Source organism: Somniosus microcephalus, chromosome 14, assembly GCF_052327205.1.
Source record: "Somniosus microcephalus isolate GS21.2 chromosome 14, FLI_Smic_1.0, whole genome shotgun sequence".
NCBI classification, from domain to species: Eukaryota; Metazoa; Chordata; class Chondrichthyes; order Squaliformes; family Somniosidae; genus Somniosus; species Somniosus microcephalus.
Window position 1 is genome coordinate 126,655,206 of NC_141000.1, and position 23,028 is coordinate 126,678,233.

A 23,028-nucleotide genomic window follows, 5' to 3' on the forward strand; every position below is an offset into this window, starting at 1 on the left:
TTGCTCAACGCGCGCCACTGGGGCGTCATTTCCGCCTCCAGTGCATTACCGCCCGTTACAGAAGAGGCACGATTTTCAGCGCATTGATTACCAGGGGATGAAAATTGGCCGGGTCCTGCAAGGGGTGGGTGAGCAACCGCGCCAGGTCACCATCCAAGCCCTGGCGGTGAAAGTGAACCCCTCCGTTCCTCAGTCACGAGTGAGAGAGCTAACCCATCTCGTATCTCCGTGCTTGCTCGAACCAGCTGGGTTGTAAATCTGCGATTTACCGGTCGTGTGCAAGAACACAAGCCCTTTTTTGAAAAGAGACATCCCTCCCCTGGTTTTACACAATGCAAAGAGTGTCTTCCTCAACCCTTAAAGAGGTCCAGGAATAGGAGCAGGCACTGCCACACCATGCCAGCAGAAGAAACTGCTCTACCATCTCTCCGTGTCGCTAGGCACTGCAATAATCCACTTACACACCAGGTTAGAAGATGCAACTTGTACTTTCACATCCACGCAACAGTTCCATTTACGTCAATGGATTGCACACCAGACGCTGCCTGTAACGGGCAGCCGATCTGATGCCGCCGGCTTTGCTTTGCCCGAGTTGAATTTCTAGGCCACTGTTATTGACAAGGCACGGCAAGGATGGCTCAGTCGGTGCGTGCAGTGCTGAGTGTGGCACCGACTGGTACAGGGCGGGTGAGTCTCCGGTTTGGCCTGTGTTGCATTGGGCGGTCCTCGCGGGGGTGCTGCCAGCGTTGCTCGCTGTGAAGGGGAGCGCCACCAGACTTGCTAGCTGAACCTTTCGTAGAGCGCTCTGCCCTGCTTTCTCTCTCTCAACTAACCCTTTGCAAACTGCGGCCTTCCTCACTCTCACCTCTGATTGGTCCGTTGGTGTTTTTTTTCATGTCACTTGCTAATGATTGGACAGCTGCTGGGATCCAGCCACCAATAACGGTGTGCCTGCGGACGTTAGTGCCTTGCGATTGGTTGCTTTTATTTTCTTTTGTTTTGTGACTCACTATCTTCTCTGTCTTCTTTTTGTTCTTTATTGCAGTCCAGTCTTTCACCTTCACCCCGGCAGGTACTGTCCGTTTGTCCGTCTCTTGCATGCCGTCGTAGCGGAACCAGATAACGAGCGGCTTGCGTTCCCCCGCATGCTCATCTCACCTTCACCACCCGCAGCCTCCCGTCACCCGGGGAGGGGCTGCACGGGGTCACCCAGTGAGGGGGAGGGGCTGGGAGTGTTTGGTGGGACAGTGTAGAGGGAGCTTTACTCTGTATCTAACCCATGCTGTACCTGCCCTGGGAGTGTTTGATGGGACAGAGTAGAGGGAGCTTTACTCTGTATCTAACCCGTGCTGTACCTGCCCTGAGAGTGTTTGATGGGACAGTGTAGAGGGAGCTTTACTCTGTATCTATCTCGTGCTGTACCTGCCCTGGGAGTGTTTGATGGGACAGTGTAGAGGGAGCTTTACTCTGTATCTATCCCGTGCTGTACCTGCCCTGGGAGTGTTTGATGGGACAGTGTAGAGGGAGCTTTACTCTGTATCTAACCCGTGCTGTACCTGCCCTGGGAGTGTTTGATGGGACAGTGTAGAGGGAGCTTTACTCTGTATCTATCCCGTGCTGTACCTGCCCTGGGAGTGTTTGATGGGACAGTGTAGAGGGAGCTTTACTCTGTATCTAACCCGTGCTGTACTTGCCCTGGGAGTGTTTGATGGGACAGTGTAGAGGGAGCTTTACTCTGTATCTAACCCGTGCTGTACCTGCCCTGGGAGTGTTTGATGGGACAGTGTAGAGGGAGCTTTACTCTGTATCTAACCCGTGCTGTACCTGCCCTGGGAGTGTTTGATGGGACAGTGTAGAGGGAGCTTTACTCTGTATCTAACCCGTGCTGTACCTGCCCTGGGAGTGTTTGATGGGACAGTGCAGAGGGAGCTTTACTCTGTATCTAACCCATGCTGCACCTGCCCTGGGAGTGTTTGATGGGACAGTGTAGAGGGAGCTTTACTTTGTATCTAACCCGTGCTGTACCTGCCCTGGGAGTGTTTGATGGGACAGTGAAGAGGGAGCTTTACTCTGTATCTAACCCGTGCTGTACCTGCCCTGGGAGTGTTTGATGAGACAGTGTAGAGGGAGCTTTACTCTGTATCTAACCTGTGCTGTTCCTGCCCTGGGAGTGTTTGATGGGACAGTGTAGAGGGAGCTTTACTCTGTATCTAACCCGTGCTGTGCCTGCCCTGGGAGTGTTTGATGGGACAGTGTAGAGGGAGCTTTACTCTGTATCTACCCCATGCTGTACCTGCCCTGGGAGTGTTTGATGGGACAGTGTAGAGGGAGCTTTACTCTGTATCTACCCCATGCTGTACCTGTCCTGGGAGTGTTTGATGGGACAGTGCAGAGGGAGCTTTACTCTGTATCTAACCCATGCTGCACCTGCCCTGGGAGTGTTTGATGGGACAGTGTAGAGGGAGCTTTACTTTGTATCTAACCCGTGCTGTACCTGCCCTGGGAGTGTTTGATGGGACAGTGAAGAGGGAGCTTTACTCTGTATCTAACCCGTGCTGTACCTGCCCTGGGAGTGTTTGATGAGACAGTGTAGAGGGAGCTTTACTCTGTATCTAACCTGTGCTGTACCTGCCCTGGGAGTGTTTGATGGGACAGTGTAGAGGGAGCTTTACTCTGTATCTAACCCGTGTTGTACCTGCCCTGGGAGTGTTTGATGGGACAGTGTAGAGGGAGCTTTACTCTGTATCTAACCCGTGCTGTGCCTGCCCTGGGAGTGTTTGATGGGACAGTGTAGAGGGAGCTTTACTCTGTATCTAACCCGTGCTGTACCTGCCTTGGGAGTGTTTGATGGGACAGTGTAGAGGGAGCTTTACTCTGTATCTAGCCCGTGCTGTACTTGCCCTGGGAGTGTTTGATGGGACAGTGTAGAGGGAGCTTTACTCTGTATCTAACCCGTGCTGTACCTGCCTTGGGAGTGTTTGATGGGACAGTGAAGAGGGAGCTTTACTCTGTATCTAACCCGTGCTGTACCTGCCCTGGGAGTGTTTGATGAGACAGTGTAGAGGGAGCTTTACTCTGTATCTAACCTGTGCTGTTCCTGCCCTGGGAGTGTTTGATGGGACAGTGTAGAGGGAGCTTTACTCTGTATCTAACCCGTGCTGTGCCTGCCCTGGGAGTGTTTGATGGGACAGTGTAGAGGGAGCTTTACTCTGTATCTACCCCATGCTGTACCTGCTCTGGGAGTGTTTGATGGGACAGTGTAGAGGGAGCTTTACTCTGTATCTACCCCATGCTGTACCTGTCCTGGGAGTGTTTGATGGGACAGTGTAGAGGGAGCTTTACTCTGTATCTAACCCATGCTGTACCTGCCCTGGGAGTGTTTGATGGGACAGTGTAGAGGGAGCTTTACTCTGTATCTAACCCGTGCTGTACCTGCCTTGGGAGTGTTTGATGGGACAGTGTAGAGGGAGCTTTACTCTGTATCTAACCCATGCTGTACCTGCCCTGGGAGTGTTTGATGGGACAGTGTAGAGGGAGCTTTACTCTGTATCTAGCCCGTGCTGTACTTGCCCTGGGAGTGTTTGATGCTGACACTGGGGCCTAGAAATTCAGTGGCCTGCGCCACCAGTTTGCGCCCAAAGAGGGCTTTTGCGCCACTGTGCAAACCTACCGTGATATTTAGCGGGGCGCTAATGGCGGCGTTAGCCAGTAGCGCTGCGCCGCCACCGATGACGTCATCGGTGTGCGCAGCGCCCCGCTATCGCCCCGATGGCCATATTTGGTTGCTGCCGCCTCCCCTGCGCCGGTAGTGGGGCGAGTTAAGGTGGAGGTGCGGCCGTCCGCTTTTTCGGCGGCCGCCTGCCCGCACCTCCGTCCCCGGCCTCCTACACCACCCCCCCCCCGCAGCATTGCCGGCTGTTTCCAGAGAGCCCGGCACTTCTCCTTGGTGCCGGGCTCATTTGCCGGCACTCGTGAGCGGGGATCGCGCTGTTGCAGGCACCTCCCCCTTAAGAGTGAGAGGAAGGCCTGCAGTACCGCAGGCTGCCATGCCGCAGCGGGTGGCGCTGCGGCACTTTGCACGCCGATATTCAGTTTCAGCGCCCCAAGCTGGGCGCCGAAACCCTTGTTTAGCGGCCGGCTTCCACTTGGGGCGCTGAAACTGAATATCCCGCTGGCGCAAGTGGCTCCGCGCGCAGCGGTAATTCCGGCGCCCAGGCGAGCTGGGCGCCCCAAACTGAATTTCTAGGCCTGGGTGCCTGAAATGGAAAGTGTTCTGATCCCCAACACTAACATTCCTCATTGGGGGAATCCAGAACAAGGGGACCAGAATCTTTAAATTAGAGCCAAGCCTGTCAGGAGTGAAATCAGGAATCACTTTTTTCACACAAAGGGCAATGAAAATCCGGAACTCTCTCCCCCCCTCCCCATCAAAAGGTTGTGGATGCTGGGGGTCAGTTGTAGTTTTCAGCATTGAGTTTGCTAAGACTTTTCCTTGTGTAGGGGTATTAAGGGAGTTGGAGCAATGGCGGGTCAGTGGAGTCGAGGTGCAGATCAGCCAGGATCTGATTGAATGGCGGAGCAGACTCGATGGGCTGAAGGGTCTCCTCCGTCTCCTAATGTTCACAAAAGCAGCTTCAGTGAACCCAGCGAGCCAGCTCGGATGCCAGCACTTGCACTGTAAATCTGTTCTTAAACTAATTGTAAATCATTACTCACAGGCTCCTGCGGAGATCTGATGGCTTTTTTATGCTGTCTTCTTTATCTCCCTAAGGCTAATGCTCAATAAATGAAGCCACAGATCTGATTTAGCCAACAGATTACCTGGCCAGGATATTGCAATCTCTCCGGGTATTTCTCCACTTGTTTGGAATGGCGGAAAAACAACATTTTTAATAAAAGAAACTTGTTTTTTTTTAGAGCCAGCTACATTCAGTATTTGATGTATTTTTCACTGCAAGACAATGATCAAGTGCCACTCAAAACTGCGGTGGGGGGGAATGGCGGGGAGGCGGTTGAAATTCGACTTGGTCTTGGACACACGACGGGCAGTATCGCATTGGGCGCCCGTTACACATCCTGTGCAATCAGGCGGGGCGCTTAACAGGCGACAGATGCGGTACCGCCCATTTTGCATCTCCAGCCAAGTCGAATTTCTCCCCCCCGCACCCCCCCCTCCCCCTCCCTGCCGGGAGTATTTGGGACATGAATTTGCCTTCGGCGAATCAGCCACCTGTTTTATGCTACTGGCTAAGATAGATTTATACCCCTTTGTGTCGGTTTGTTTTTTATTCATTCTCAGGATGTGGGCCTCGCTGGCAAGGCCAGCATTTATTGCCCATCTCTAGTTGCCCTTGAGAAGGTGGTGGTGAGCCGCCTTCTTAAATCGCTGCATCCGTGTGGTGAAGCTACTCCCACAGTGCTGTTAGGGAGGGAGTTCCAGGATTTTGACCCAGCGACGATGAAGGAATGGCCGCTATATTTCCAAGTCAGGATGGTGTGTGACTTGGAGGGGAACTTGGAGGTGGCGGTGTTCCCATGCACCTGCTGCCCTTGTCCTTCTAGGTGGAAGAGGTCGCGGGTTTAGGAGGTGCTGTCGAAGAAGCCTTGGCGAGTTGCTGTAGTGCATCTTGTAGATAGTTGAGGATGAGACAGACAATCGCTGCATCTCCTCCCCTATCAAAGCAGAACTTAACCAACGCCATCTTCAAGCAAATATCACTTTTGCTTTTCCGAGTTTCTCTCCGCTCACAACATACTCTGTATCTAACCCGTGGTGTACCTGCCCTGGGGGTGTTTGATGGGACAGTGTAGAGGGAGCTTTACTCTGTATCTAACCCGTGGTGTACCTGCCCTGGGGGTGTTTGATGGGACAGTGTAGAGGGAGCTTTACTCTGTATCCAACCCGTGCTGTACCTGCCCTGGGAGTGTTTGATGGGACAGTGTAGAGGGAGCTTTACTCTGTATCTAACCCGTGCTGTACCTGCCCTGGGAGTGTTTGATGGGACAGTGTAGAGGGAGCTTTACTCTGTATCTAACCCGTGCTGTACCTGCCCTGGGAGTGTTTGATGGGACAGTGTAGAGGGAGCTTTACTCTGTATCTAACCCGGTGCTGTACCTGCCCTGGGAGTGTTTGATGGGACAGTGTAGAGGGAGCTTTACTCTGTATCTAACCCGTGCTGTACCTGCCCTGGGAGTGTTTGATGGGACAGTGTAGAGGGAGCTTTACTCTGTATCTAACCCGTGCTGTACCTGCCCTGGGAGTGTTTGATGGGACAGTGTAGAGGGAGCTTTACTCTGTATCTAACCCGTGCTGTACCTGCCCTGGGAGTGTTTGATGGGACAGTGTAGAGGGAGCTTTACTCTGTAGCTAACCCGTGCTGTACCTGCCCTGGGAGTATTTGATGGGACAGTGTAGAGGGAGCTTTACTCTGTATCTAACCCGTGCTGTACCTGCCCTGGGAGTGTTTGATGGGACAGTGTAGAGGGGGCTTTACTCTGTATCTAACCCGTGCTGTACCTGCCCTGGGAGTGTTTGATGGGACAGTGTAGAGGGAGCTTTACTCTGTATCTAACCCGTGCTGTACCTGCCCTGGGAGTGCTTGATGGGACAGTGTAGAGGGAGCTTTACTCTGTATCTAACCCGTGCTGTACCTGCCCTGGGAGTGTTTGATGGGACAGTGTAGAGGGAGCTTTACTCTGTATCTAACCCGTGCTGTACCTGCCCTGGGAGTATTTGATGGGACAGTGTAGAGGGAGCTTTACTCTGTATCTAACCCGTGCTGTACCTGCCCTGGGAGTATTTGATGGGACAGTGTAGACAGAGCTTTACTCTGTATCTAACCCGTGCTGTACCTGCCCTGGGAGTGTTTGATGGGACAGTGTAGAGGGAGCTTTACTCTGTATCTAACCCGTGCTGTACCTGCCCTGGGAGTGTTTGATGGGGACAGTGTAGAGGGAGCTTTACTCTGTATCTAACCCGTGCTGTATCTGCCCTGGGAGTGTTTGATGGGACAGTGTAGAGGGAGCTTTACTCTGTATCTAACCCGTGCTGTACCTGCCCTGGGAGTGTTTGATGGGACAGTGTAGAGGGAGCTTTACTCTGTATCTAACCCGTGCTGTACCTGCCCTGGGAGTGTTTGATGGGACAGTGTAGAGGGAGCTTTACTCTGCATCTGACCTGTGCTGTACCTGCCTTGGGAGTGTTTGATGGGACAGTGTAGAGGGAGCTTTACTCTGTATCTAACCCGTGCTGTACCTGCCCTGGGAGTGTTTGATGGGACAGTGTAGAGGGAGCTTTACTCTGTATGTAACCCGTGCTGTACCTGCCCTGGGAGTGTTTGATGGGACAGTGTAGAGGGAGCTTTACTCTGCATCTGACCTGTGCTGTACCTGCCCTGGGAGTGTTTGATGGGACAGTGTAGAGGGAGCTTTACTGTGTATCTAACCTGTGCTGTACCTGCCCTGGGAGTGTTTGATGGGACAGTATAGAGGGAGCTTTCCTCTGTATCTAACCCGTGCTGTACCTGCCCTGGGAGTGTTTGATGGGACAGTGTAGAGGGAGCTTTACTCTGTATCTAACCTGTGCTGTACCTGCCCAGGGAGTGTTTGATGGGACAGTGTAGAGGGAGCTTTACTCTGTATCTAACCCGTGCTGTACCTGCCCTGGGAGTGTTTGATGGGACAGTGTAGAGGGAGCTTTACTCTGTACCTAACCCGTGCTGTACCTGCCCTGGGAGTGTTTGATGGGACAGTGTAGAGGGAACTTTACTCTGTATCTAACCTGTGCTGTACCTGCCCTGGGAGTGACAAATGATGCCTGGAGTGGAATGTGTCACTTTGCTCCCTCACCTTAATGATCATAAAATACACCAGATATAATTAAAATACGACTCCTTTTATATTTTATGTTTACTTTCCTCTTGCATGTTTCTCCAAATAATATCTACCTTTCATAAAGAGTTACTTTGAAGTGTTGAGAAACTTGTAATTAGATTAAATATTTCAAGAAAAGAGGATTGTGCAGGCTTATTAAACTGTACTTCATCCCTGTTACTATCACAGCCCCTCTCTTGTTCTTTCTGTTGAACTCAGGGCCATCAATATAAGATAGTCACTAATAAATCCAGTAGGGAATTCAGGAGAAACTTCTTTACCCAGAGAGTGGTGAGAATGTGGAACTCCCTACCACAGGGAGTGGTTGAGGCGAATAGTATAGATGCATTTAAGGGGAAGCTGGATAAACACATGAGGGAGAAAGGAATAGAAGGATATGTTGATGGGGTGAGATGAAGAGGGGTGGGCGGAGGCTCGTGTGGAGCATAAACACCGGCACGGATCAGTTGGGCCGAATGGCCTGTTTCTGGGCTGTACATTCTGTGTAATTCTATGAAGTTGCCAGGGAAACGGGTTGTTCGAGACTTGGCCTGAGAACTTATCTATTCAGAACAGCAATGAGACCCATTTCAGCATCACCCCACTCCATCCTTTTCCCAAACTAAATTTTACTTAAATTGTTCAACATACATTGATTTTTTTCTTTTTAAATAAGGTGAAGATATCATTTTTTTTTAATTTCAAGCATTTAAATATTTTAAAATACAAATATTACCTTTTGTCCATGGTTTGTTTGTGCTTTGTATTAACAAAGCAGCAATGGCCTCTTCTTAACTCAGCACTGCAAAGCCTGGGCCTATCTCAGCACATCAAAGCCTGGTTCTAGATCCGCACTCCAAAGCCAGGGCCTAGCTCAGCACTCCAAAGCCTAGGCCTAGCTCAGTACTCCAAAGCCTGGGCCTAACTCAGCACTCCAAAGCCTGGGCCTATCTCAGCACATCAAAGCCTGGGCCTAGATCAGCACTCCAAAGCCTGGGCCTAGCTCAGCACTCCACAGCCAGGGCCTAGCTCAGCACACCAAAACCTGGGCCTAGCTCAGCACTCCAAAGCCAGGGCCTAGCTCAACACTCCAAAGCCTGGGCCTAGCTCAGCACTTCAAAGCCTGGGCCTAGCTCAGCACTCCAAAGCCTGGGCCTATCTCAGCACTCCAAAGCCTGGGCCTATCTCAGCACTCCAAAGCCTGGGCCTATCTCAGCACTCCAAAACCTGGGCCTAGCTCATCACTCCAAAGCCTGGTTCTAGCTCCGCACTCCAAAACCTGGGCCTAGCTCAACACTCCAAAGCCTGGGCCTAGCTCAACACACCAGACTGGTTCCTGGGATGGGGAGATTGTCCTATGAGGAAAGATTGAGTAGACTAGGCCAATATTCTCTAGAGTTTAGAAGAATGAGAGGTAATCTCATTGAAATATACAAAATTCTTACAGGGCTTGACAGGGTAGATGCAGAGAGGATGTTTCCCCTGGCTGGAGAGTCTAGAACCAGGGGTCACAGTCTCAGAATAAGGGGTCGGCCATTTAGGACTGAGATGAGGAGAAATTTCTTTACTCAAAGGGTGGTGAATCTTTGGAATTCTCTACCCCAGAGGGCTGTGGAGGCTCAGTCGTTGAGTATATTCAAGACAGAGATCGATAGATTTTTGAATATTAAAGGAATCAAGGGATATAGGGATAGTGCAGGAAAGTGGAGATGAGGTAGAAGATCAGCCATGATCTTATTGAATGGCGGAGCAGGCTCGAGGGGCCGAATGGCCAACTCCTGCTCCTATTTCTTATGTTCTTATGTCAAAGCCTGGGCCTAGCTCAGCACTCCAAAGCCTGATGTCACTGTGCCTGCATTATAACAAGACTAAAGATAGCTCCCTCTTCTGATATATTACTGTATTATATAAATTAGACAGAGGGGCTGTCTTGTGCCTTGTCATAGTGTTGGCACAGTAACGTTACTGGCAAACTGAAGTCACCATCAGACATGCCCATAAATGACATCTTGACTGGCCAGGCTGATGCATTGAAGAGTACAAACATTTCAAAAAAAAAATTATGACTATCGTAAACTAAATTAAGCTGCAAACTTTATGCGTCACCTTATCTCCGGGTCAGAAGGCTGTGGTTTCGAGGCTCACTGTAGGCCTCAACGCATAATCCAGGCTGACGCTCCAGTGCAGTACTGAGGGAGTGCCGCCCTGCCAGAGGTGCTGCCCTGTGAATGAGCTGTCTGCTTGTTCAGCTGGGCGCTAAAACCCCGTGGCGCGACTTTTTAAGAAGGACGAGGATTTCTCTCGGTTTCCTGGCCGACGTTCTAACCCACAACCAGCAGATGGATCGGGCGTTGACATCTCATTGCTGTTTTGCTGGGACCTTGGCATAGGTAAAGAGAATTAGGAATTGAATCTCCACAAAGACACTAAGGAGAGCAATGTCCCCCCTTAAGTTGCGCTACCACGTGGCCGCGTGGTGCTCTGGAGCATCCCTCGCAGTCGGCTCACCGGCTTTTAAATAGAAACACCGCACCTGCGCGGAATTTTGAACTGGCCGCGCAGCCCGTTAACGTGGCCACGCGGCCCAAAAGCAACATTGCAGTGAATGCTGAAGGAGAGGTCTTATTTCAGAGGTGATGGATGGTGTAAGGGAAAGCTTAAGGAGCTGCGAATGCCTGTCTTTCTCCCCGTGTACAATGACATGGTGTGGTGAAGGATTATTTAACTAAGTGTCGATTCTTTTTCTTTCTTTCTTTTACATCCTGCGGGAAAAATGAAGTGACTTTCCAACGTGTAGATGGTGGAATCATGAGTAATGGAAGGTGAGTTCAATTAAAGCAAAGGTCTTGCACGTGTCGAATCCTAAAGCTTGTGATTTCCTATATATCATAGACACCCTGAAACTATCGAGGGGTCAGTCATACAGTGATAGGGCCGCACTATCGAGGGGTCAGTCACACACTGACAGGGCCGTACTATCGAGGGGTGAGTCACACAGTGACAGGGCCGCACTATCGAGGGGTCAGTCACAGAGTGACAGGGCCGCACTATCGAGGGGTCAGTCACACAGTGACAGGGCCGCACTATCGAGGGGTCAGTCACACACTGACAGGGCCGTACTATCGAGGGGTCAGTCACACACTGACAGGGCCGTACTATCGAGGGGTAGGGGGTTGGGAACCTGAGCAGGAAGACAGAGGAAAGGAAAACAGGGATAAAAGCAAAAGATAGGAAGGAGAAAAACAAATGTGGCAGTCAGAGAAATCAACGATTTAAATCAAACGTGGCCACAGTAAATAATAATTCTAATAAGTTTAAGAGCGTTAAAAAAACAAGCCTGAAGGCTTTGTGTCTTAATGCGAGGAGCATTTGTAATAAGGTGGATGAATTGGCTGCGCAAATAGAGGTAAACGAATACGATTTGGTTGGGATTGCAGAAACGTGGCTCAAAGATGGCCAAGACTGGGAACTCAACATCCAGGGGTATTCGATATTCAGGAAAAATAGGCAAAAAGGAAAGGGAGGTGGGGTAGCATTACTGGTTAAAGAAGGGATTAATACAATTGTAATGAAGGATATTAGCTCTGATGATGTGGAATCTGTATGGGTAGAATTGAGAAATACTAAGGGGGAAAAAACATTAGTGGGAGTGGTATATAGACCTCCAAACAGTAAGGTGGAGGTTGGGGATGGCATTAAAAGGGAAATTAAAGAAGCGTGCAATAAGGGCACAGCAGTCATCATGGGTGACTTTAATCTACATATAGATTGGGCCAACCAAATTAGTAACAATACTGTGGAGGAGGAATTCCTGGAGTGTTTATGGGATGGTTTCCTGGACCAATATGTCGAGGAACCAACCAGAGATCAGGCCATCTTAGACTGGGTATTATGCAACAAGAAAGGATTAATTAGCAATCTTGTTGTACGAGGCCCCTTGGGTCAGAGCGATCATAATATGATCGAATTCTTCATTAAGATGGAGAATGAAGTAGTTGACTCAGAGACAAGGGTCCTCAATTTAAAAAAAGGAAACTACGATGGTCTGAGGAGCGAGTTGGGTAGGATTGAGTGGGGAATGGCGCTCAAAGGGTTGACGGTGGATAGGCAATGGCAAACATTCAAAGACCAAATGGATGAGCTACAGAATTTGTTCATCCCAGTTTGGCGTAAAAATAAAACAAAAAAGGTGACTCAACCGTGGCTAACAAGGGAAATTAGGGATAGCATAAGATCCAAAGAGAGGACATATAAATTGGCTAGAAAAAGCAATAATCCTGAGGATTGGGAGCAGTTTAGGAGCCAACAAAGGAGGACAAAGGGATTAATTAAGAAAGGGGAAATAGAATATGAGAGTAAGCTAGCAGGGAACATAAAAACTGACTGTAAAAGCTTTTATAAATATGTGAAGAGAAAAAGATTAGTGAAGTCAAGCGTAGGTCCCTTACAGTCAGAACCAGGGGAATTTATAATGGGAAACAAGGAAATGTGAGACCAACTAAATGCATACTTTGGTTCTGTCTTCACAAAGGAGGACACAAATAACCTCCCAGAGATGCCGGGGAACATAGGGTTGGATGAAAGCGAGGAACTGAAAGAAATCAGTATTTGTAGGAAAATGGTGTTAGGAAAATTGATGGGACTGAAGGCCGATAAATCCCCAGGGCCTGATGGTCTACATCCCAGGGTACTTAAGGAAGTGGCCCTAGAGATAGTAGATGCATTACTGATCATCTTCCAGAACTCGATAGACTCTGGAACGGTACCCATGGATTGGAGGGTAGCTAATGTTACCCCACTATTCAAAAAAGGTGGTAGAGAAAAAGCAGGGAATTATAGACCGGTAAGCCTAACATCGGTAGTGGGGAAAATGCTAGAGTCTATTATAAAAGATGTAATAGCAGAGCACTTGGAAAGCAGTGACAGGATCGGACAAAGTCAACATGGATTTACAAAAGGTAAATCATGCTTGACTAATCTACTGGAATTTTTTGAGGATGTAACTGGTAAAATAGATAAGGGAGAACCAGTGGATGTGGTGTATTTGGACTTTCAGAAGGCTTTCGATAAGGTCCCATACAAGAGATTAGCGTGCAAAATTAAGGCACATGGGATTGGGGGCAAGGTATTGACTTGGATAGAGAACTGGTTGGCGGACAGAAAGCAAAGAGTTGGAATAAACGGGTCGTTTTCCGAGTGGCAGGCAGTGACTAGTGGGGTACCGCAAGGATCGGTCCTAGGACCCCAGCTGTTCACAATATATATTAATGATCTGGACGAGGGAATTGGATGTAATATCTCCAAATTTGCAGACGACACAAAGCTGGGCGGGAGGGTAAGCTGCGAGGAGGATGTCGGGAAACTCCAGTACGATTTGGACAGGTTGGGTGATTGGGCAGAAACATGGCAAATGCACTATAATGTGGATAAATGTGAGGTTATCCACTTTGGTGGCAAAAACAGGAAGGCAGATTATTATTTGATGGCAATAGATTGGGAGAAGGGGAAGTGCAAAGAGACCTGGGGGTCCTTGTGCACCAGTCGCTGAAGGTAAGCATGCAGGTGCAGCAGGCGGTTAAGAAGGCAAATGGTATGTTGGCCTTCGTAGCAAGAGGGTTCGAGTACAGGAACAAGGATGTCTTGCTACAGTTGTACAGGGCCTTGGTGAGACCGCACCTTGAGTATTGTGTGCAGTTTTGGTCACCTTACCTGAGGAAGGACGTTCTTGCCATGGAGGGAGTGCAGTGAAGATTCACCAGGCTGATACCTGGGATGGCAGGAATGACGTATGAGGAGAGATTGTGTCGATTGGGCTTATACTCACTGGAGTTTAGAAGATTGAGAGGGGATCTCATCGAAACCTATAAAATTCTGTCAGGTCGGGACAGATTAGATGCAGGCAGGATGTTTCTGATGGCCGGGGAGTCCAGAACCAGGGGTCATAGTCTAAGGATAAGGGGTAAGCCATTTAGGACTGAAATGAGGAGGAATTTCTTCACCCAGAGAGTGGTGAACCTGTGGAATTCTCTGCCACAGAGGGCGGTGGAGGCCAATTCATTAAATATATTCAAGAAAGAGTTGGATATATTTCTTGAGGCTAAAGGGATCAAGGGATATGGGGAAAAGGCAGGGACAGGGTACTGAGTTGGATGATCAGCCATGATCACATTGAATGGCGGAGCAGGCTCGAAGGGCCGAATGGCCTACTCCTGCTCCTATCTTCTATGTTTCTATGTCACACAGTGACAGGGCCGCACTATCGAGGGGTCAGTCACAGAGTGACAGGGCCGCACTATTGAGGGGTCAGTCACACAGTGACAGGGCCGCACTATCGCGGGGTCAGTCACAGAATGACAGGGCCGCACTATCGAGGGGTCAGTAAGTCACACAGTGACAGGGCCACACTATCGAGGGGTCAGTCAGTCACACAGTGGCAGGGCCGCACTATCGAGGGGTCAGTCACACAGTGACAGGGCTGCACTATCGAGGGGTCAGTCAGTCACACAGTGATAGGGCTGCACTATCGAGGGGTCAGTCACACAGTGACAGGGCTGCACTATCGAGTGGTCAGTCAGTCACACAGTGACAGGGCCGCACTATCGAGGGGTCAGTCACACAGTGACAGGGCCTCACTATCAAGGGGTCAGTCACACAGTGACAGGCCAGCACTATCGAGGGGTCAGTCAGTCACACATTGACAGGGCCGCACTATCGAGTGGTCAGTCAGTCACACAGTGACAGGGCCGCACTATCGAGGGGTCAGTCACACAGTGACAGGGCCGCACTATCGAGGGGTCAGTCACACAGTGACGGGGCCGCACTATCGAGGGGTCAGTCAGTCACACAGTGACAGGGCTGCATAGAAGCATAGAAGATAGGAGCAGGAGTAGGCCATTTGGCCTCTCGAGCCTGCTCCGCCATTCAACGAGATCATGGCTGATCATCCAAATTCAGTGCCCTGTCCCTGCCTTCTCCCCATATCCCTTGATCCCTTTAGCCTCAAGAAATATATCCAACTCCTTCTTGAATATATTTAATGAATTGGTCTCAACTGCCTTCTATGGTAGAGAATTCCACGGGTTCAACACTCTCTGGATGAAGAAATTCCTCCTCATCTCTGTCCTAAATGGCTTACCCCTTATCCTTAGACTGTGGCCCCTGGTTCTGGACTCCCCGGCCATCGGGAACATCCTTCCTGCATCTAGTCTGTCTAGTCCTGTTAAAATTATATAAGTTTCAATGAGATCCCCTCTCATTCTTCTAAACTCCAGCGAGTATAAGCCTAATCGACCCAATCTCTCCTCATACATGCACTATCGAGGGGTCAGTCACACAGTGACAGGGCCGCACAATCGAGGGGTCAGTCACACAGTGACAGGGCCGCACTATCGAGGGGTCAGTCACACACTGACAGGGCCGTACTATCGAGGGGTGAGTCACACAGTGACAGGGCCGCACTATTGAGGGGTCAGTCACACACTGACAGGGCCGTACTATCGAGGGGTGAGTCACACAGTGACAGGGCCGCACTATCGAGGGGTCAGTCACAGAGTGACAGGGCCGCACTATCGAGGGGTCAGTCAGTCACACAGTGACAGGGCCGCACTATTGAGGGGTCAGTCAGTCACATAGTGATAGGGCCGCACTACCGAGGGGTCAGTCACACAGTGACAGGGCCGCACTACCGAGGGGTCAGTCACACAGTGACAGGGCCGCACTATCGAGGGGTCAATCACACAGTGACAGGGCCGTACTATCGAGGGTTCAGCCACACAGTGACAGGGCCGCACTATCGAGGGGTCAGTCACACAGTGACAGGGCTGCACTATCGAGGGGTTAGCCAGTCACACAGTGACAGGGCCGCACTATCGAGGGCTCAGTCGCACAGTGACAGTGCCGCACTATCGAGGGGTCAGTCACACAGTGACAGGGCTGCACTATCGAGGGGTCAGTCAGTCACACAGTGACAGGGCCGCACTATCGAGGGGTCAGTCACACAGTGACAGGGCCGCACTATCGAGGGGTCAGTCACACAGTGACAGGGTTGCACTATCGAGGGGTCAGTCAGTCACACAGTGACAGGGCCGCACTATCGAGTGGTCAGTCAGTCACACAGTGACAGGGCCGCACTATTGAGAGGTCAGTCAGACAGCGACGGGGCTGCACTATCGAGGGGTCAGTCACACAGCGACGGGGCCGCACTATCGAGGGGTCAGTCACACAGCGACAGGGCCGCACTATCGAGGGGTCAGTCACACAGTGACAGAGCTGCACTATTGAGGGGTGAGTCACACAGTGACAGGGCCGCACTATCGAGGGGTCAGTCACAGAGTGACAGGGCCGCACTATCGAGGGGTCAGTCAGTCACACAGCGACGGGGCTGCACTATCGAGGGGTCAGTCACACAGCGACGGGGCTGCACTATCGAGGGGTCAGTCAGTCACACAGTGACAGGGCCGCACTATCGAGGGGTCAGTCACACAGTGACAGGGCCGCACTATCGAGGGGTCAGTCACACAGTGACAGGACCGCACTATCGAGGGGTCAGTCACACAGTGACAGGGCTGCACTATCGAGGGGTCAGTCACACAGTGACAGGGCCACACTATCGAGGGGTCAGTCACACAGTGACAGGGCCACACTATCGAGGGGTCAGTCACACAGTGACAGGGCCGCACTATCGAGAGGTCAGTCACAGTGCAGTCCTGTCACTCTATCGAGAGGTCAGTCACAGAGTGACAGGGCCGCACTATCGAGGGGTCAGTCAGTCACACAATGACAGGGCCGCACTATCGAGGGGTCAGTCACACAGTGACAGGGCCGCACTATCGAGGGGTCAGTCAGTTACACAGCGACGGGGCTGCACTATCGAGGGGTCAGTCACACAGCGACGGGGCTGCACTATCGAGGGGTCAGTCACACAGCGACGGGGCTGCACTATCGAGGGGTCAGTCACACAGTGACAGGACCGCACTATCGAGGGGTCAGTCACACAGTGACAGGGCCGCACTATCGAGGAGTCAGTCACAGAGTGACAGGGCCGCACTATCGAGGGGTCAGTTACACAGCGACGGGGCTGCACTATCGAGGGGTCAGTCAGTCACACAGCGACGGGGCTGCACTATCGAGGGGTCAGTCAGTCACACAGCGACGGGGCTGCACTATCGAGGGGTTAGCCAGTCACACAGTGACAGGGCCGTACTATCGAGGGGTCAGTCGCACAGTGACAGTGCCGCACTATCGAGGGGTCAGTCACACAGTGACAGGGCCGCACTATCGAGGGGTCAGTCAGTCACACAGTGACAGGGCCGCACTATCGAGGGGTCAGTCACACAGTGACAGGGCCGCACTATCGAGGGGTCAGTCACACAGTGACAGGGTTGCACTATCGAGGGGTCAGTCAGTCACACAGTGACAGGGCCGCACTATCGAGTGGTCAGTCAGTCACACAGTGACAGGGCCGCACTATCGAGAGGTCAGTCAGACAGCGACGGGGCTGCACTATCGAGGGGTCAGTCACACAGCGACGGGGCCGCACTATCGAGGGGTCAGTCACACAGTGACAGGGCCACACTATCGAGGGGTCAGTCACACAGTGACAGAGCTGCACTATCGAGGGGTGAGTCACACAGCGACGGGGCTGCACTATCGAGGGGTCAGTCAGTCACACAGTGACAGGGCCGCACTATCGAGGGGTCAGTCACACAGTGACAGGGCCGCACTATCGAGGGGTCAGTCACACAGCGGCGGGGCTGCACTATCGAGGGGTGAGTCACACAGTGACAGGGCCACACTATCGAGGGGTCAGTCACACAGTGACAGGGCCACACTATCGAGGGGTCAGTCACACAGTGACAGGGTCGCACTATCGAGAGGTCAGTCACAGTGCGGTCCTGTCACTCTATCGAGAGGTCAGTCACAGAGTGACAGGGCCGCACTATCGAGGGGTCAGTCAGTCACACAGTGACAGGGCCACACTATCGAGGGGTCAGTCACACAGTGACAGGGCCGCACTATCGAGGGGTCAGTCACACAGTGACAGGGCCGCACTATCGAGAGGTCAGTCACAGTGCGGTCCTGTCACTCTATCGAGAGGTCAGTCACAGAGTGACAGGGCCGCACTATCGAGGGGTCAGTCACACAGTGACAGGGCCGCACTATCGAGGGGTCAGTTACACAGCGACGGGGCTGCACTATCAAGGGGTCAGTCACACAGCGACGGGGCTGCACTATCGAGGGGTCAGTCACACAGCGACGGGGCTGCACTATCGAGGGGTCAGTCACACAGTGACAGGACCGCACTATCGAGGGGTCAGTCAGTCACACAGTGACAGGGCCGCACTATCGAGGAGTCAGTCACAGAGTGACAGGGCCGCACTATCGAGGGGTCAGTTACACAGCGACGGGGCTGCACTATCGAGGGGTCAGTCAGTCACACAGCGACGGGGCTGCACTATCGAGGGGTCAGTCAGTCACACAGCGACGGGGCTGCACTATCGAGGGGTCAGTCACACAGCGACGGGGCTGCACTATCGAGGGGTCAGTCAGTCACACAGTGACAGGGCCGCACTATCGAGGGGTCAGTCACACAGTGACAGGGCCGCACTATCGAGGGGTCAGTCACACAGCGACGGGGCTGCACTATCGAGGGGTCAGTCAGTCACACAGCGACGGGGCTGCACTATCGAGGGGTCAGTCAGTCACACAGCGACGGGGCTGCACTATCGCGGGGTCAAGTCTATCCACAATGCTGCATGCCGCGATGGAAGTTCCCGACCTCACTTGGCCCACATACACAGAGAGTGGGCCTGCAGAAGCCCGTTCCCCCAGTAAGACTCTGGAGCGAATTTTCAAAAGGACCTAATTTGTATTGCAGTGTGGAAAGCAGCTAATGTGTGTTGGAGATGGGCCTAGGAGGAACTGAGTCAAACCCGTCGAGATGTTTAATGCCCTCCATATGTCAGGAAAGGAATTAGTGACAAAGACAAAAAGACTCGTGTTCATTTGTTAGATAGATGTTGGCTGCATTAATTAGACATTAGTAAACGAAGATGCTTGAGATTGCCACGTCCCATTGGCTGGCTCCAAATTGCCTTGACTCCCCAATTACACTTAATCGATCACAGAGTAAATGACTCATAGATGATGAATTGGTTGGAGATTGATCGCCTGAAATTGCCATACTGCGGGGACAGTCGATTCAGATTGATGAAGGGATACCCAGGGACCGCCTTAAAGACCAGCGAGAGAACTGGCTGACTTGCTCCACCTCTGCCAGTCTGCCGAGAGCGATCGGACACTGCAGTCAGACTCCCACTCGTTATATTTTCCTGTTATGTAACACCTCACCCCCTTCCGCCCTTTCCTTCGTCCCACCATTGGCGGCCGTGCCTTCGGCAGCCTAGGCCCCTAAGCTCTGGAATTCCCTCCCTAAACCTCCCTACCTCTCTCTCCTCCTTTAAGACTCTCCTTAAACCTGTTCTCTTTGACCAAGCTTTAGGTCACCTGTCCTAATATCTCTTTAAGTGGTTCGATGTCCCAATTTTTTTTGTCTTGACGTTAAAGTGCCATGGGTCCAATTATAGAGCACCACTGGAGCTTTGCAAGAGACAGCAGCCCTCACTGAGAATGAAGAGTCACAGAGTCATAACAGCACAGAAGGAGGCCATTCAGCCCATCGGGTCCGTGCCGGCTCTCTGTCGAGCAATCCAATCAGTCCCATTCCCCCGCTCTATCCCCGTAGCCCTGCAAGTTTATTTTCCTCAAGTGCCTATCCAGTCTCCCCTTGAAAACATTGAGTGTCTCCGCTTCCACCACTTCCGTCGGCAGCGAATTCCAGGTCCTCACCACTCGCTGTGTAAAAAAGTTTTTCCTCACGTTCCCCCCTGTATCTCTTGCCCAAAACCTTAAATCTGTGTCCCCTAGTCCTTATACCATCGACTAGTGGGAAAGCCTTTCACCGTCTAGCCTATCCAAACCCGTCATAATCTTGTACACCTCTATCAAATCACCCCTCAACCTCCTTTGCTCTAATGAAAACAAATCCAGCTTCTCCAACCAGTCCTTGTAGCTAAGATCCCCCATCCCCGGAACCATTCTGGTAAATCTCCTCCGCACCCTCTCAAGTCTCCCTTCGAATTGAAATGACTGGATTACCTGTCGGCAGGTCCATAGGATTGGAAATGTTAAATCTGGATAGAGTTTATTTATTTTTTTAAACTTGCCTTCTTCTTGATTCCCAGCAGACCGGGCCTGTTAAACCCGGGCGACCCGAGCTATCCCTGGCTGGCAGATTCCTGGCCCGCCACCAGCCTGCCTGTCAACGGGAGCAGCAACGGACCCACCGACCTCGGAGACCTGGGAGGAATGGGGAACTTCGGTCGAGGAGGTGAGTCACTCGGCCGAGGACCTGCGGCTGCTCATTGGGAGTCTGGGGGTGTTTATCGGGAAATTCCCAAGCACGCGGAGAATGGAGGCTTGCTTCTGGACAACCAAAGAGAATTGACAATGCGGAAATTTTAATTGTGAGCATGACTGCCACTTCATACGGCTAGTTAACACGTTGGTACAGCGATCAATTAGGAAAGCAAATGGTGTGGTGGCCTTTATTGCAAAAGGTTTGGAGCATATGAGTAAAGATGTCTTACTGCAATTATATAGGGCCCTGGTGAGACCACACCTGGAGTATTGTGGACAGTTTTGGGGGGAAAAATTGGCTCGCGCCCCCTTTGGGGCGATAACTTCGCCACTACTTTGAAAAAGTTAGCGCCCCTGTGCCCGAAATTGAATGGTAACGCCCCAAGCAGGAGGCGGGGCTCGTCTGGAAGTGCTCCCCCTCCCGCTCGGGACGCTCCCATTGAATATCGCGGCGCTACGTGCAGCCGCGGTACTGCAGACCTCCCCACTGATTAAAGGGGAGGGGCCTAGCACTGTGCGCACCGGGGCCCTGCTGGACCACTGGGGAACGGGGTGCCGGTAAACGAGCCCGGCACTCAAGAGGAGCGCCGGGCTGAGCGTTCGAGGCCGGCACCCCGCAGGAGGAGGCGAGAGGGGGCAGGTGCTGGCAGGCGGCCCAAAAAAAACGGCCGCCTGGCACCTGCCCTTTAATTATCACCGCCCCGGCCGCAGACACGCCCCCCTGACCCTGTCGGACATGGCGTCCGGTGGTAGGTCAGGGAGCACGAGCCAAGTTGACGTCACCGCCGGAGGCGCAGCGCCGCGGGGTGCTACCGGCTACCGCCGCCACTAATCTCCCGCTGAATTTCACGGGAGGCATTACTGGCGCTAGTTGCTTTGCGTCCCGTTAGCATCCTCTCGGGGCGCAAACAGGAGGCACAAAGCAAATGAATTTTTCCCCCTTGGTGTCCTTACCTAAGGAGGGATATTCTTGCCTTCAAGGTGGTGCAACGAAGGTTCACCAGACTGTTTCCTGGGATGGGGGGATTGTCCTATGAGGAGAGATTGAGTAGACTAGACCTATATTCTCCAGAGTTTAGAAGAATGAGAGGTGATCTCATTGAAACATACAAAATTCTTACAGGGCTTGACAGGGTAGATGCTGGGATCATGTTTCCCCTGGCTGGGGAGTCTAGAACCAGGGGTCACAGTCTCAGGATAAGGGGTCGGCCATTTAGGACTGAGATGAGGAGAAATTTCTTCACTCGGAGGGTGGTGAACCATTGGAATTCTCTGCCCCAGAGGGCTGTGGAGGCTCAGTCGATGAATATATTCAACACTGAGATCAATAGATTTTTGGACTCTCGAGCAATCAAGGGATATGGGGATTGGGCAGGAGTTGAGGTCGAAGATCAGCCATGATCTTATTGAATGGCGGAGCAGGCTCGAGGGGCCGTATGGACTATTCCTGCTCGTGATTCTTATGATCTAATGTTTTTAAATTGGCCTGGGTTTTTCATCTGGTTTTTCACACCTCCCAGGAGTTTTGGATGGGGTGGAGATTATATATTGTGATACAAGTAAGGAGTGTGGTGGAATACTCTCCACTTGCTTGGATCAGTCACTCCAACAACACTCAAAAACCTGAACTCCATCCAGGACAAAGCAGCCTGCTTGATTGGCACCCCATCCACCACCTTAAACACTCACTCCCTCCACCGCCGGCGCACCGTGACTGCAGTGTGTACCATCTACAAGATGCACTGCAGCAACTCGCCAAGGCTTCTTCAGCAGCACCTCCCAAACCCGTGACCTCTTCCACCTAGAAGGACGAGGGCAGCAGGCGCATGGGAACACCACCACCTCCAAGTTCCCCTCCAAGTCACACACCATCCTGACTTGGAAGTATATCGGCCGTTCCTTCATCGTCACTGGGTCAAAATCCTGGAACTCCCTCCCTAACAGCACTGTGGGAGCACCTTCACCACACGGACTGCAGCGGTTCAAGAAGGCGGCTCACCACCACCTTCTCAAGGGCAACTAGGGATGGGCAATAAATGCTGGCCTTGCCAGCGATGCCCACATCCCAGGAACGAATAAAACAAAATACACAAGGTATCACACTTGTGTGTGACAGGCTGGATGGGTCAGAGGGGCTTTTCCTGTTTGTCATTGTCCAGCGGAGTGGAATATCGGGCGGGGTGTGTAACGAGCAGTCAATTCGCTGCCGCCAACTTTGCGCCCCCGTCGAAGTTTAATTTCACCCCCAAGGCAAGATCCCGAAAAGAAAAACAAAATTTGAGACCATCGTCCCAACAAAAATTGAAAAGCAACAATTTATTCCCACAAACTGAGCTGGCTGAAGGAATACACTGATGCTGTAGCTCATAGACTGATACAACACAGAAGGAGGTCATTCGGCCCATCGTGCCTGTGCCGGCTCTTTAGAAAGAGCTCTCCAATTAGTCCCACTCCCCCTGCTCTCTCCCAATAACCCTGCAATTTTTTTCCCCTTCAAGTATTTATCCAATTCCCTTTTGAAAGTTACTATTGAATCTGCTTCCACCGCCCTTTCAGGCAGCGCGTTCCAGATCACAACAACTCGTTGATCAACTAGATGATCAATATTTATTTTATCTTTTCTTTACGGCTCTGTGAAGCACCTTGGGATTTTTTTTAAATGTTCAACGTGTTATGTTTCTGTGTTTAAAAAAAACAGGTGCATTTATATAGCGCCCTTAACGTCCCAAAACGCTTCAC

General features: G+C 51.6%; 1 protein-coding gene across 12 annotated transcripts in view; it reads left to right on the top strand.

Moving 5' to 3' along the window:
* The window catches only part of robo2 (roundabout, axon guidance receptor, homolog 2 (Drosophila)), a 1,120,123-nt gene that overhangs the window by 1,030,224 nt on the left and 66,871 nt on the right, over positions 1–23,028 (top strand). For all 12 annotated transcript variants that reach the window (XM_086007303.1, XM_086007302.1, XM_086007300.1 and 9 more), the window contains 3 exons: positions 1,046–1,072; positions 10,652–10,694; positions 20,115–20,260. In XM_086007303.1, coding sequence (XP_085863429.1) covers positions 1,046–1,072; positions 10,652–10,694; positions 20,115–20,260 — 216 coding nt within the window. The remainder of the gene's footprint in view (positions 1–1,045; positions 1,073–10,651; positions 10,695–20,114; positions 20,261–23,028) is intronic.